Raw genomic sequence first — 17,326 nt, forward strand, 5'->3', positions numbered from 1 at the left:
AAGGAACTTGAGGAGATGGAATGGCTTCTAAGTGTTTGGATAGAAGATCAAACGAAAAAGCGATCTGGGACCAGCTTCCTCACCATTAAAGAGAAAGCCTTGTCAATATATGAGGACCTAAAGAAAAAAGCTGAAGATCCTGATGATGTGGTTGCCTTTAGTGCTAGTAGTGGATGGTTTTCTGGTTTTAAGAACCGCTATGCTTTTCATAATGTAAAGTTATGTGGTGAAGCCGCAAGTGCCGACGAAGCAAGTGCCCGGGCATTTCCTCCCACTGTAAAGAAATTGATTCAGGAAGAAGGCTACACCTTAGACCAAATTTTTAATTTGGCTGAAACAGGTTTATACTGGAAGCGCATGCCAACAAGAACTTACATTTCCAAGAATGAAGCACATGCTCCAGGCTTTAAGGCTGCGAAGGACCATGTGACAGTGTTGTTGGGTGCAAATGCTAGTGGAGACTTAAAGCTTAAGCCTGTGCTGGTGTATCACTCTGTCAACCCGCGAGCTTTAAAGGGTTACATAAAGTCTACTCTAGGTATTCACTTTAGGTCAAGCAAAAAAGGTTGGATGACGGGACAAATTTTTTCTGACCTTCTTGTGGATGTTTTTGAAAATGTGTTTAAAAAATATTGCAAGAAGAAGAATATAGATTTTAAGATTCTCCTCATTTTAGATAATGCGCCAAGCCACCCTCCCACTGTTGCTGAGCTTTCTGACAATATCAAAGTGCTCTTTCTACCTCCAAATACAACATCTCTCCTTCAACCAATGGACCAAGGAGTAATAGCAGCCTTCAAAGCCTATTATTTGAGGCGTACATTTAAGAAACTTATTGAAGCTACTGAGGAAGGAAATGATAAGGCCAGTGTTCTTCAGTTTTGGAAAAAATTCAACATCAAGCATGCAATTGACATCATTGTGGAGGCCTGGGGTGATTAAGTAAGGACTGCTTGAGTGGAGTTTGGCGGAAGCTTCTCCCAGATTTAATTCATGATTTTACAGGCTTTGATGCATCAGAGGAGCTCCCAAAAATTACAGAAAATTGTGTTTCTCTTGCAAAGCAAGTTGGCTTTGCTGAAGTGGAAAGCGCTGATGTTGAAGAACTGCTCGAGTCCCACTGTGAAGACCTCTCTACAGAAGATCTACAACAACTTGTTGCTGCTGGGAAAATAGAAGATGCCGAAGATGAAGAAGTCCAGGATGCAAAACCACGAGAGCTTCCCACTTCTGTTTTATCTTCTATCCTGAGGGAAGTTGATACGCAGTTGCAGCGCTTGGAAGACAATGACTACAATGCAGAAAGGAGCAGGATTGCAGTTCGTGGTGTTAAATCTTTTTTGGCACCTTATGAACAGCTTCTTTGTGAAAGAAGAAAGACGGCAAAACAGCAAACATTAGACGTCTTTTTTAAGTCAACCCCCAAGAAGCAGACTGAAGACACTGAACCACAGCCATCCACTTCTGGAATTAGACGTTTTTTTCTTCCCTCCCATGCAACCAAAACTGCACCTGATGATGATGATACTGATGATGATGATGACGGTGACAATTGTCAAATCCTGTCTGCATGACTCCTCAACCTCAACATTAACCTTCTCCCCCATCAAGTTAAATTCATATTTTTTCAAGGTAAAGTGTAACATTTACTGTATGATTTCATTATTAGATATGAATGTAACATTTATTTAGACTGTGCTATCCTTTGTGTTAGGCTAACTATGAAATTTTTTTTCGATTTGGAGTAATCTGCACCTAACCCTATTTTCTCCATAAGCCCTGTTATTTCTATTACGCGATTTTCTATAACACGATATTTTACAAGAACACAATTATCGCGTTATAGCAGAACTACCTGTATGATACAGACATGTGAGGCATCTCCTGAATGAAGTTGTGTGTTACAGTGAAGACTGGTATTTTCCACTCCAATGAAGCTGTGGGGGATTAGTGGGTCTAATGTTACTGACCTGACCTGATGCAATGTCAGATGGAGGTAGGGTAGGAGATTAGTGGTCTCATATTACTGAAAATCTGATGCAATGTCAGGTCACCCAATGTTAGTTGGGGGATTAGTGGGTATCATGACCTGAAGATGTCTTGAATAAAGATGAATGCTAAAGTATTTTTGAGGCACGAAGCTGCTAGAAAAATGTGTATAAACTTGTATTCACAACAACTGCTCTATTTGTGTTAGAGAAATTAATTTGGTACCACTGCATATATGGAGATGCATTCCTGATGACAGTATTTCTTACCTATGAGATATATACAGTAGGGGGCAGTGAAATTTTGCTCAAAGCTGCACTCTTCAGGCATTGTTCCTTATACATATCTAAGCCTCCATGCCAAATTTGAAGCTGATATGTCGAGGTTTAGTCTGCCGCATTTTCTACTGAAATTTTTAAATTTACCTACAGTACTAGCCAAACAGCCGCTGTGGCGGTGCAATGTTCTGTTCAGTGTTTATCAACTTTTTTTTCATATCTCTTATTTCATTTAAGTTGTCTTGTTGCAGATGAGTATGGTGCTATGTCTATATTGATTATCAGCCTTTTCTCATTTCATTTCTCAATGTTGTGTTACTGTACTGTAATGTAGGGGAGACCTGGGTAAGTTGGCGCACTTGAAATTATTCAAATAGTTATCGTTAAGCAGTTCACACCGCAGGCTCTGACAGACACCAGTTCACAGAACCGGACAAGACTCCCTACACTGGCTGCCGCTTGTGACCGATACTTGATTAGTGATTATGTTGGAGCTGCCATTGCTACTGCCACCTTAACTGACTATGGCATTATCACAAAGGATGACAAGAGTCAGGTTATTGGACCACATAAGCTGCGGGATGCGAGACAAAAATACCGATTTAAGAGGCAAGAAATTGAGATGGCTAGTTTAGATAATTTGACATCACTCTATTTTGATGGTAAGAAGACCACCACTCGTGTGATGATAAAGAATGAGAAGACCGAGAAATGGAGTTCGAGGATGATGGTGAAAGATCATTATGTCATCATGGTTGAGCCTGGCAATGAATATCTCACACATGTGACTCCCAAGACTGGACACGGAAAGCAGATTGCCAAAACTATTCACGAGTTTCTGGTGGAGAAAAATCTAACCCAGCAGCCCATTGTGTGTGTTGGTTGTGATGGAACCAATGTAAATGTAGGATCAGAAAATGGAGTCATTCATCATCTTGAAATGTTACTTGGTCACCCGCTCCATTATTTCATATGTCAGCTTCACGGAAATGAGCTGCCTTTCCGCGCAGTTTTTTATCACTATGATGGTAAACCAAGTGGTCCTGAGCATTGGCGTGGTCCCATTGGAAAGCAGATCAAGGAGTCTTTGTCTGAGCTTCCAGTTGTCGCCTTCCAGCCAGTCAGTTTCCCTGATTTCCCTGTGTTTAATGATGAAGTGGAGAAAGATCTGTCCTGGGATCAGAAATACCTGTATAGGATTTGTAAAGGAGTTATCACAGGTGTTGTTGAAGATGACTTGGCTGCTATTGAGCCAGGTCCTCCCTGTGTGTCAAGGTGGAACACCTTATGGAGTAGAATCCTCAGGCTGTATGTAGCAACATCAAGACCCAGCCATGAGTTGAAAAGAATTGTCATTACAATAATAAAGTTCAGTGCTCCAATGTGGTTTTACATCAAGATACACCCTTACGTAACACACGGCTCAAGGAACGTATTCCAGTCCCTGCTATATATGAAACACCTGAATAGTGAGGAGGAGACGATAGTGAAGAAGGCTGTCCAGAGAAATGCATACTTTGCCCACACAGATCAACTTCTTCTTGGTATGTGTGCAGATGAGGACATGACTGTTAGAGAAAAAGCTGTCTCAATGATAAGAAAAATTAGAGAGGAGAATCAGCAAAAGGAAGAATGCACTGGCAGATCTGAAGAGGAGGAGGAAGATTCTGATGCTGCTGTTGACGAGAATTTGTTAAACTATACTGATGAGGAGGGTAAAGATGGAGATGGGAATGAGGATGTGCCTCCTGTAGTCAACATGAGAAAGGTGGTGACTCCGAAACTAAAGTGGCAAGCAAAAAACTATCATTCCATGATTAACTGGAGGAATGAACTCAAGACTGAGCCTCCTTACATTGCTTCTCTGTCAAATCTACAGGTTAATGACATTCTTGAGACACCATTAGTGGTGCCCAAGTGGCCAAACAGCACTCAGGCGGTCGAGAGAGGCATAAAAGTGATGACTGAAGCTTGCACTGAAGTGACGGGATACGAATCGAGAGATGGATATATTAGGCAAAGATTATTGTCTAGGAAAATGATGCCAAGGTTCCGCACAAAAAAGAATTTCAATATGAACTTGTAATGATTTTCTATACGGTGTACCTGTAAAATAACATGTGAATTAAATCGATGTCACCCATGTAAAATTTATCATTATCCTGGAAAACATTAAATGACACCTAATTTTTGGTATACACTAAAAGTTGACAAAAAGTCGTTCGCGATGCGGCAGGGTAAGTATGCATGAAATGGCATGAAATTTTGCACAGGTGTTTGTTACAGCCATACAAATGATGCCTGAAAAGTGCAGCCTTCAACTCAAATAAAAGTGTTTTTTCCCTGCCCCCTAATATACGGTATTGTACAGTATATGAAGGGTACGGGTATTAATAAGCATGGATTATTACAGTACAATATCTTACTAAATAATGAATAACAAATAAACAATATCATGAATGAGAAAATGATTGAGAGGCAGGAGTCAGTGACAAGCACTGGGTAACAGGTGATCCTTTGTGGGTGGCGGTGGGTTCCACATGGTCAGTTTCTCCCTCCCTCTCCACTGAGTCACACCACCACCTCCCTTACCCTAGCAAAAAGTGTAATGTATAAACTTTTATTCACAACATCTGTTCTAATTGTGTTAGAGATGAATTTGATACCCTAATGATCCTGAATAAATTATCTACGAGATGTTTCCAACAGGATATCCTTTAACAAAATATTTTGGCACAATATTATGATGGGAACTCCATTCTTTTATATGCCCTGTATATAATAAACAAAACAAAAATACGAAAGAAATGATGAGACCAGTCTATAAAATCTGTTCTAATAAAGTTACACACCATTTTTTTTACACAAATAATCCTGAATAGTTTATCTATTTGGTTTAATAATATTTATAAAAAGAAAAAAAATCAATGTGATACAGGCATGAAAGGAGCTGTATATTACAGCAAAGACAGTGGAATTCTCCACTCTTTACAGAAAAATTATCCTGAATCTAAATGACATATCTTGCATGGAGCTGTAAATGCTCCATTTGATCCTCCTGAACATGAATTAGTGGCCCTGGATGGTAAAATGTTTACTTTGAACTTGCCAAAAAACACTACAGCATTAATCCAGCGAATGGACCAATGTCCAATTTAGTCATTTAAGCAGAAAAGACAATGGAAGCACTAAAAAGAATGATCTTTATAAGAAATTTACTCTGTATGATGCAATATATGATTAAGCAGCAGCTGGGAATCAAATTCAGTTAACAACTTCAGTCACAGTTTTGGTTAATATTTGGCCTCAATACAAAACCAACAAGGGTTTGGGCAGCAGTGAAGAACAACATGCTGTCTGCCATGTGCCACCAGAGACTAAATCTATCAACTAAGGCAGCAATCAGCAAATGTTGAGGAAGATGATTTTGATGACTGGCTTATGATTGATAGTGATGACTGTGGCTACCCTATACTGACTATTGTAGCAAGAACAACAGAAGAAGACTCCTCCCAGTCTGAAGTTGAACTGGAGGAGGAGCTTACTATCCCCATGGTGACAAACAAGGAAGCATCTGATGTGGTCTCAAAACTTATGTAGTGGCTTCAATAACATGATTCTACTACAACAGCACAGTTGTGGAGTATCACACAGCTACAGCAAGATATTGAAAAGCCTGTAGCACTGAAATAAGGCAGTCAACAATTCTAGAGTGCTGGGGGAAAATGTCTTCCAAATCTAAGGATGACCATTCAACATCACCCTCAGGAGATCCCATAGAAAATCAGAAAATCTCCCAACCTCATCTAGTCATCATTTGAACTTCAGAATACAGGGTATTACCCAAGTATTTCAGTTTCTTTAGGTGAACAAGGAAATGCATAATTGTAAGTATGAAACAATAAAGATTTGTTGTACATTAAGATTTAGCTTTTTAGTAAATTCTCATATATTTTTAATGGTTATTCTGCTAATCCATGACTTTTGGAAATTTGGCCATGGCGGGATACCAATTAGCACGAATTTGAGAGGTGAGGGTACATGTGGATAGCCCTGAGGATAGCAGTCACTCTCTCTGATTGTGGCTACAGCAGAGAGCCAAGGATATGCTCACTGGGCTTGCTGTCATCACCATAAATCAAGCTGTTGGGCATCGAGTCATGCGATGACATCATTGACAACTTTACAACAAAGAAAGGCAGGCAACAAAAATTCTAGATTTTAGAAATACTAATGACATGTTACTGAATTTGTTTAAAACACCTACTACAGTAGGGTCGGGATATATCGCGACTTTTTATAAAGATTTTTTAATATCGTGGCTACCAAAATTATCGACATTTTCCAATATATAGCCATAAATTTATTTATTTCGCGAGGGAAATCGGGCAGGAAATATTTTAAATGTACCGCCATGGCAAACAAATGCGTTATTTGCTCACCAGAGGCGCCACCGTGGCTGCTCACCCATGCATTCGCGCTAGCCCGCTCAGTCTTTCCGAGTGAGTGACGAGTAAGCAGTCGACTCTGCAGCAGATTACAACTTCTAAAGCAAGTGTAGAGTTGCTAGTGACGTGAAAAGTGCAGTGAAGAGAATGGAAAGCTTAATGGAAAAGATATACTGTAATACTGTAACAAATGTAGGATTGTCAAGTGAGGGTGGCAGTGTGGAATCTGCTGCCGAGTCTGGTGTTCCCGGGATGGTGCGTCAGCTGCCGAGTCTGGTGTTCCCGGGATGGTGCGTCAGCTGCCGAGTCTGGTGTTCCTTGATATTGATACAGCCTGTTGTTCCCGAGTCTAGTGTTCATTGGTGCTTTAGTTAGTAAGAAAATAAACTCAAGTCAAGTTTAGTCACTTTTATTGGCCTCCAGAACCTAACCCTATTTTTCCCATTGATTACATGTACAGTCAACCCTCACTTTATGCGGTCCCACATTCCGCGTTACGCGGTGCCCTGCCGGAACCCAGGATGCTCACATTCCGCGGTGCGTGTACCCCTTTACACGGTGAAGTATAATTTTTTTATTTAGCTCATAAAATTCATACAAATTATCCGGCCAGAATATAATTTACATTGCTGGAATTCTTACAATTTGATGATCATTTTGAATATAAACATCATAGATTTTGCATTAGACATAAAAATTTTAGATCTAATGTTTACTCTGAGTAAATATGTTATCTTTTGTGCAAAATATATGACATTTATATTCAAAATATTCCTGGTCTTACAAGGAATCCAGCAATGTCAATTATATTATCCTAACTTTAGTCTGAGGTATTATTTATTACTAAAAAGGTAAACATTCTGGTTTTCCCACACATTTATCTGGTAGGGAGGGAGGGACCGACCGACCATCTGGCATGGTGTGAAAAATATTTTTTTTTTTATTAACTGAAGATATTTGTTTTAGCTCATAAAATTCATACAAATTACCCGGCCAGAATATAATTTACATTGCTGGAATTCTTACAATTTGATGATCATTTTGAATATAAACATCATAGATTTTGCATTAGACATACAAATTTTAGATCTAATGTTTACTCTGAGTAAATATGTTATCTTTTGTGCAAAATATATGACATTTATATTCAAAATATTCCTGGTCTTTCAAGGAATCCAGCAATGTCAATTATATTATCCTAACTTTAGTTTGAGGTATTATTTATTACTATACCTTAAAATCTAGTGGTTTTCCCCCCCAAAATTTCTCAGAGTGGGAAGAGCCAGCGAGTGTAGTGTGAGAAGAGGGGGAGGGAGTTGAGTCCATTATTTGAATGGACATTAACTTGGCGACTGTATTTCTCTATTTCTCTTAAGTATTAATTGTGTGCATGTACCATCATAAAATTAAGATGTTATTTTTACTAGAACATAGGTATTGTGTCGGAAAAAGTGGAGTTTGGGGGGTCAGCCGGTCTCTATTTCATTTAATCCCATATGTTATGTTATTCACTTTATGCGTTTCTCACTTTCCGCGGTACCCTGTGGGTTACATTAATCGGGTAAAGTGAGACCCAACTGTAATTATATATCGCGATTTAGTACATAGTGAGCATCGTTGGACCCTATCTCGCGATATATCTAGATACTACTGAACAGTATATTTAATTTTATTGATAATTGATTCATCTATTTCATAACTAACATAAAATGGATGTAATGTCATAATGAATAAATATGAATGGTGAAATCTAAGCAGTGGATTAAAAAATCTCATGAATGAATGCTAACTGCTGAAGTAATAATAAATAGCAACAACAACAAATTGTGAGGACTGATTTGTTTTCCTTGTGTGTGTGTGTGTGTGTGTGTGTGTGTGCGTGTGTGCGTGTGTGTGTGTGTGTGCGTGTGCAATGTGTGTGAGATGTGTGTGTGAGATGTGTGTGTGAGATGTGTGTGTGTGTGTGTGTAGGGGGGCACAAGATCATCTCTGTCATAGGACCCCTAAAAGCATAGGGCCTGCTCTGATGCCCACTTAACATATGGGTTATCAAGAATGTGTTATGTACATCAAGCAGGCAGTGATTGTACAGTGTACATGAATAACACACACTTAACTCCAAAATAAAGCAAAGATGAAGAAAAGTCAGGACAAAATGTGGTATTGTGCCATTATAAATTGATATAAGCACCAGTAAGTTAGTGTTCTTAGTCACCTATTTAAGCATTTTCCTCACTAAATTGCAGAGTGGATGGAATCCATCATTTAATTACAATGCTTACCCCCAGCATATGGTGAATTAGTTCACAGTAAGACAACTTCCTACCTTGAGTACGATGGCAACCCTTGGAGCACCAAGAATTAGCCAACAGATAAGATATAATGAGTATTATTCTAACCCTGAATGTCATGGATTAATACTGAGTAATATATCTTAAAGTTTGAGAATAACAACTTAACTCCTTGAGTACAATGATTCAACTTGACTAGATGCCTTAACACTCTGAATACAATAACTTATTCACTTTTGTACAATGGATATTGTACCCTGAAGGTTAAGTCAGCATTGTTAAGAGATTGACACAAGGATTCAATAACTACTGTATACTGACCTGCAATATAGTAACCCAGCGTGGGAGGCCAAAGTATGTGTGAGACCACTTATGGATCTGTGGAAAAAATTAAACCATTAGAAATTTTGAGTCAATACTCAATTCATATGAAAGTTGAAGTTTCTCCGCTTTTTATTAAATTTCTCACCTATTAAAAAAATTGCATGAACAAAATTACAGATCATTACATATTCACTTGGTACATTAATGTTTAACCTAATATCAACTACTGTAATTGAATTATTATTTCAAGATGACAAAAAAGAGAATGCAAATGATTGAATTTCAGAATCTAAGAATTACAAACATTAGTACAGCAATCAGAAAAGAAAAAAGTGATAAAAGCGATGTTCACCTGGTTAGTTAATGCCACAAATAAGGCCAGAAGGTAGAGATAAGCAAACCAGTAGTAACTGGCCTGAATCTGTTCGTTGGTCTTGGAACAGAAATTCCAAGTCATGTACATCAGGCCTGGGATGGTGAGCATAAAGTTATCTCCATTAATTTCTATGAAGTCATGTCGGGTGATGGAAGTTGGGTCAATGTGGTGCTCTCGGAAAGGACGAATAAAGTTCTGAAAGAGAAAAGTTCCTTTGAAGTTTTAAATTTTGCAACAATAGGTAAACAGACCGAGGAATCCCACTGCTTGATAACTCAAGACTTTTCCAGTGACAAACCAAATAACACCAGTTTTAATCTTTGGGCTACAAAAAGTGTGATGAAAAATGTTAGAAAACCGTATCAAAACCTGCATTGTGGCATCACTGTCTTGAGTGACCCCAATTGTAAGTGATTCTCCATACCATATCTGCTTCCAAACTTTCCATTTATACTTTTAACAAAGAGCCCTGAAAAATTAATTCTAACTTCCAATTCATCTTTTATTTCTATTCAAATTTTTGTTCTTTTATCTATAAATTCATCACTTAACAGCTTACTAGCCATTTGGCCAGTTAATTTGTTCTTTGTTACATTGTTGTCCAGCATCAGTACAGTATAGGAGGGAACCAGAGTAAACTCTGAGAAAACTTGCCATGTTTGGAAGGGTGTAGTGGATGTACCGATGAACCGTTATCAGTCTATTTTTAGTGTATCTGTATCGGCCAATTTTCAGCTGATACTTTCATAATTTTATTTATTAAATTTTTGTCTCTGGCAGCCAAAACTATCTAATTCCATTATCACACATATGGCAGATCTTACCATGTTCTCAAACATATATTAAAAACTACTGTACTATGGTTCAATAAATACATTCTATCTTTGTTCAATGTACAATATTAATACAAGATGTCTCCACTTGTTGGAAGAGCACGAATTCAACATTAGCACGTATATTTGAACAAAATCTATAATTGCAAACTACAGTACTGCCTTGAAGCCCCCAAGCTCCTGTGTTTGATGCAAACAAATGGAACCTCATTGGGAAGCTCTCTTCTATATTGAAAATTTTCCACAAGACCACTGTTCGGTTGAGTGATAGATCATGCACTGTTTCAGAGATAATCCCTCAAATCAAGCTTCTTCAAATCTTCATAGCTATAACATCACCAGATGCTTTGCTTTATGGGTTAGGCAGTATTCTCTCTGCCACCAAAGCATCAATGGGGAACAAATTTCATAGATATTTTGAAGACAACAATCCAATACTGGCAACATATCTTCTTCCAAGATACAAGGATACCCTGTGTTATCGCCGCTGGCTTATAAATGCTGGTGTCAGTTGTTGACAATCGCTGCCTTGATCGAACAAACATTGGATCTCTCAGCACCCCCCCCCCCCACCACGCGGCCTGTTGCCTCGTGAGATGTGGTGGCTGGGGGAGGGGGGGCGGTGTTTACGGATAAAAGTTCCCGATTCTGCTGAATGTAAAGGGTGACGTGGCTCTCATGACACAGATCGCCCTCTCGAGTGATGCTCCCTTCCACGCGACCTGTGACCTCGCCAGATGCGGCACGGAGGCGTTTAGCGCCAGTGTCAGTGCTGGCACCCGGGGAGTGTTATCACCGCTTGCGTCAGTACTGGCAAGTGAGTATTGGCGTGTGAGTGCTGGCGTTTGCTGCCCTACCCGAACAAAGATTGGGTGGTGGGCGGTGTTTACAGAGAAGAGGTCCTGATTCTGCTAAACGAAGGTTTAAAACGGTGGCGTGGCCGCCTGGACTTGAGGAGATCGCTCATCCAGTGATGCTGTGAGGACCAGCCCTCGAGTTATGCTGTAAGGAGCAGCCTTCTGCTCGCACTGCTAACACCACACAATCCTGTCCAAGAATTTGTGCTGAGACAATTTACACAGTACTGTTGTCTCTTGGAACACCATACTGATCTGCATTGACCCGCACTTGTAAGTACAGCATAAGTGAAGAAATACCCCTCGGTACTGAAATATTGTTGACTAATTACGTCTACTGTTTCTGCCTAACTTGGAGTAATAAGACAATGCAGAATGAAGCGAAGCTAAGATTAATAGAGTTATGAACTTTGTGTTATGTCACTATACTCAATAATCAATTATAACAAATTGTGTGAGACTAACTAATTATGTATCAGATAGATCACCATATAATACTAATGAACGCCTTGTTCTCTGCAGGTTTTGACCACATCAATAAATATTGAATGCGTCAACAGGCGGGTTTCAATCATTCCGTTTGACTTGCCCGTCACCTGAACGTCCTTATTCCCAAGGCGTTTATACCCTGTATCGAACTGAAGGTGATGAAACGTCTAAAATGTCAGCTGTCTTGAGAGGAGGAAGAAAGCTATATGAGAACAGGAAGAGTGAGCATACCATTGCACATTTCAGTGAAACTGAAGTTCAGAACCTAGAGAATCTTGTGCAAATTGATGACTTTGATTATGATACAGAAAATGCTTCGACCAGTTAGTGACAGGGGGTGATAGTGGTCATTCAGTCTATAAAACCAAAGACAATTCCAAGGAGTTCTTAAAAGAATAAAAAACATCGTGTAATAACCTTAACTGTCAGAGCTGAAATGGACAGATACCAGACATCAAAATTGCAAGCACGTGATGGAAATCCTTTAGATAAGTGGAAAACCAGTAAGAACATACATCCATCATTAAGTCTCCAAGCAAACAAGCATCTTTGTTCTTCACCATTATCAGTGGAAAGTAAAAGATTATTCAGCATCAGTCATCTTAATGCTGACACTGGTGAAACACTCATGTTTTTAAACTCCAATTTGAGAATTTTCAAATTTGACAATTATGTAACTCAAGTTCTTGTAACTGTTTGTTTGAAACATTTAATTCCAACCTAAACTTTTGTGTTGAAAGGTCTTACTAAGGTTAATATTTAAAAGTTGCCAACACCTGCTTATATATTGAGTCTTATATAGGGAGAAAGAGAAAAAACTAAAATTAGTTTATTCTATAACATTTTTGTCGGAAATGAATATTTTTGTAGTCTTTTAACTGATTAAATTACCCACAATATTAGTTGTTCAAACTGGGCAGGGCTTTGAAGTAGAGGGAAAATGTGGGGTAAAACACTTAAAAAGAACACCAAACAAACCTTTTAAAACCTGACCTAACCTTTCCTAACTTGTAAAAATGTTTAGAATCACTTTTAAGTTTATGGATCCTTCACCATCTGAACACCCAGAATATCACATACTAAACACCAAAACAATGAATAAGGTAAACTTTTTATAGTTTCAGGAATTTTAAAGGTAGGGAAGTGTTAGGTCAAGTTTTATTTTAAATTTTTTTTTATCCCACATGGAAATTTCCCTCTACTTCATAGTCCTACCCACTTTGAGCAACTAATATTGTGGGTAATTTAATTGGTTAAAATACTAAAAAAAATATACCGTACATATCCGACAAAAATGTTATAAGAATATATTATTTTTAGATTTTTTCTCTTCTCCCTCTATAAGACTCAATATTTTTGGAGGTGATGGCAACTTCTAAATATTTACCCCTACTAAATGTACCTGAATATTTTATTATAAGCTTTTCTTCTTCAAATACAGCCACTCCTCGACATACGACGGGGTTAGGGACCCGATTCCAGGTCGTAAGTCGAATTGGTCAGAAGTCGAAAATGTAAAGATAATACTGTACTGTACATAGAAAATCTAAAATGGGTGTCTCTTTTTCTTCTCAGCACCACAAAACTCTCACTTTTAAGCTTGGCAGCCATTTTAAAGGGAATTAAAAATGAAAATTGTCAGTACACAGCGCAATCACTAACGTCGGGACTTGAAAATATGTAATTTGAAAATTTTTTGGTACAACTGGGGCGGTCGTATGTCCTGGCGGTCGTAAGTCGAGGAGTAGTTGTACTGGTAGTGTACTTTATTGTATTCTTCAATAATTAGCTAACATGAAGTTTTTATTACACAGTATGCCTTTCCAGTTCAAATACCACTAGTCTACTATATTGTTTTCCATAATTTGCTAAAATGGAATACGATTAAAAAATATTTGTTATTTTTTCAAACTACAGTACGTACGGTGCATCCTTATGTGAGTTAGTAAGGTTACTGTTTCAGTGTGTCTTTGTTTCTTGGTCCTACAATTATGGTTTTAAAAACTAAAAACTGCTTATGCCTTTAGATTTATATTAACTTCAAAGCTCAGAGCTATAAGTTTGCCTAATTTGACTATAGCAGTTTTTATTTAAATGTCCTGAAAAATTGGAATACAGTATTCATAGTTACATAATTAGTTATAGAGGTTGTACCTCTCTAGTCCGGCAACCTCGGGACCTGACCAGTGCCGGACCATGGAAATTCACCCTTTTCCTGGATAGATAGTGACTTGTGCTTATGCTTGGAAGCACTAGCACCACTTTCTATGCATCATGGTCTCTTTGAAGACATATTGAAGGGTTAAATGTCGTATAGTAGCTTCTCAAATTTCGCGAGTTTTTAATTCAACTTATTTTATTGGAACACACAAAAAAAAATCAATAAAAATTTTGACGGCGGTAACTTGAATTTCGACGGGTTTGAACGGCCCGCCAACGTGCAGACGACGTGCATAATCGTGTAAACAGCGTCATTTCTCTTTTGTACAAAAGATTCATTATTGTTTATTACTGAATGTCTTTTTTATTGAATTAATGTTTATGTGTGCAAAATGAGCAATACAATTCATTAATAATACGTAGAATATTAAAACACACGAGGAAATGACACGGCATTGTTTTCGTTGATTACAAAACCAGTGACTGACTGGTTCTACATATAAAACTGAAGAAAATAAGACCTTGGTTGTAGCTGTAGTAAAATTAATATGGTTGTTTTAAGTAATGTTATTTAATGTAAATAAATGGAACAATAGAAGTAGCTAACGATAATGGTAAAGAAAAAAGAGAGATCGCATATGTAAGTGCGCATGCGCACACGTGAAAACATATCATTACTTTACATAAGAATATGAAAGCAACACTTATTTACTGTTCATATATATTTTAATTAATGTTTCTGAATTTGTTTTTATTGAATTAATGTTTGTGTGTGCAAAATTAACAATACAATCTATTAATAATACGTGGAATATGAAAACACACGATGAGACGAGACGGCTGCCGGCATTGTTTATGTTAAAGCTTACAAAACCAGTGACTGACTGGTTCTACATATAAAACTGAAGAAAATAAGACCCTGATTGTAGCTGTAGTAAAATAAATGTAAAAAAATTAATATGGTTGTTTGAAGAAGTACCTGTAATGTTATTTAATGTTAATAAATGGAACAATATACTGTAAGTAGCTTACCCTTAATGGTAAAAAAAAAGTGAGACTGCGCGTATGTAAGTGAGCACATGTGAAAACATATCGTTATTACTCTACATAAGAATATGAAAGCAACACTTATTTACTGCTCATATATATTGAAGGGTTAAATGTTGTACTCTGTATAGACAAGAGAGAGAGAGAGAGAGAGAGAGCAGCCGAACTGCCGGATGTAAACAAACCTTAATTTCCTGCGGCTTTGTTGTTGTTTTTTTTTATGGGGATTAGCCCACCCGGGCATAGGTCACTGACCCACATTGGGGCCTTAGGGGCAAAAATTTAATACTCCTGTAAAAATAATAATAATAATAATAATAATAATAATAATAATAATAATAATAATAATAATTCAGATAAGTAAAAAAAAAAAAAAAGCTGCCTATCTACCTATTGGACAAACTAAAATCGTTCCGGACCACGGGAGTTTCCGGACCACAGAATGCCGGACTAGAGAGGTACAACCTATATCGGAAGCAGAACTTCATAATTGATCATGTACTGTATAAGTTTTGGAACAAAAATAGTTGGGTTTTTTCATTAAAAAATGGTTAGAATTTTGCCATTTGTGTATTATTTATACCCGTGTAGCATGCATCTGCACCTGCACATTTTTTCAATATCAAATCGAATTTGCTAAGGAAATAAAACATTTTCAAATGATTTTCACTTTCTACAAAGGCGATCCAAGTGTTTTACTGCACACCCTGAGTTAGGAGAAGATGTATACGTTGCATTCCAAATAAAATTAAGGTTTTTGTTGAATCACAGATCTTATTTCATACATATACTGTACAGGTAAATCGCATTTTACTCGCATTTGATTTAAGCGTTTTTGGAATAACGCGATTTTCAATTAATACCAAAAGCTAATTTACGCGCACCTATTTTTTAAATAACGTGCTCGAGACAGTTAAATTTGCCACGCATAATCACCTGGTCACCTGGCAGTGGAGTCGCGTGTGATGCCTGGTGAGGTGTGTGTAAGATATTACTATAAAGTCGCTGTCATATCAACATCAACGATTTTAATATTACAGTATTATTAATACAGTATCTCCTCAACTTACGACGGGGTTCCGTCCCGACAACCAGGTCGTAAGTCGAAAAGGCGAAAATAATAAATAGAAATTCTAAAATGGGTGTCTCCTTTTCTTCTCAGCACTACGAGAATTCTCACTTTTATGCTTGCCAGCCATTTTAAAGGGAATTACAAAAAAAAATTTTGTCAGTACACAACGCGATCACTAACGTCAGGACTCGAAAATACGCATTATGAAAAATATTTTATACGACCACGGCGGTCGTATGTCCGGGTTGTCGTAAGCCGAGTATGTCGTAAGTCAAGGAGTACCTGTAATAATAATTCTTATAATAATGTAATAATAAAGATTATTACTAATAATGATGAATATAATGATGATAATGAAGTATTCTGTACAACATCTGTGACGACGTCCAGCAAGGTTCCAGCGTATCGCTTTCTCAGTTCACACCAGCACTACTTTTTCTCTGTGCTCTCATTTGCATTGTGTTTATCACGTACCTTTTTAGTGTTAAACGCTGTTTTCCCCATTGAGCATGTCTGGGAAATGTCCATCTACCTCCTCTGGGGAGCCTAAAGCGAAAAAGGCACAAAAAAACCACTCGCAAAGGGCATGAAATTAAATGTGATCACCCGCCTTCAGAGAGGAGAGCGTGTGTCGGAGGTTGGCCGCATGCTTGGATTAAGTGAGAGTACTGTTCGTTAGGGTGTGACAGTTGCCCCAACTTTGTCCTACAATGCTGTTCAAAATTTTGGTGTTGCATATTGACATAAAAAATACCCACGTGCAATTTTTTGAAGATTCATGCATATTTGAGTAAACACCAGCAATTTGAAAAATAGCGATTTTGCTTATACGGCATACGCGCCTATACTTGTATATGAGATTACACAACCATCATAAGGGATATTAACACAAATCATTTGCCTGTCTTAATTAAAAGCTGTTATCACTAACACAAAAAAGTTAGTCATTCTTATTCTCTCATGGTACATTAAGGGGTTTTATCATATATTCACAAGGTATTATTTCTCTAGAGCAAGAAACAATGATTTCTGTTCGGAAACAGATAATCGTTTGCGCTGATTAGGAACGTAGAGTCTCATTTTCAACTACTTGAAGGACTTCTTGAAAGTGCTCCTCATCCCTGGCAACATTTTTAAGAAAGTCATGGTAAAGTTTTATACC

General features: G+C 37.8%; 1 protein-coding gene across 1 annotated transcript in view; it reads right to left on the reverse strand.

Annotated features, from left to right (window-relative positions):
• LOC121877625 (plasmanylethanolamine desaturase-like) overlaps window positions 1-17,326 on the reverse strand; it is a 59,585-nt gene that overhangs the window by 12,643 nt on the left and 29,616 nt on the right. Inside the window, exons 3-4 of the mRNA XM_042383436.1 lie at window positions 9,683-9,901; window positions 9,328-9,384 (exon numbers count right to left, since the gene is read on the reverse strand). Of these exons, the coding sequence (XP_042239370.1) occupies window positions 9,328-9,384; window positions 9,683-9,901 (276 nt within the window). The remainder of the gene's footprint in view (window positions 1-9,327; window positions 9,385-9,682; window positions 9,902-17,326) is intronic.

Source organism: Homarus americanus, unplaced genomic scaffold, assembly GCF_018991925.1.
Source record: "Homarus americanus isolate GMGI-L3 unplaced genomic scaffold, GMGI_Hamer_2.0 scaffold19918, whole genome shotgun sequence".
In the NCBI taxonomy this organism is placed as follows: Eukaryota; Metazoa; Arthropoda; class Malacostraca; order Decapoda; family Nephropidae; genus Homarus; species Homarus americanus.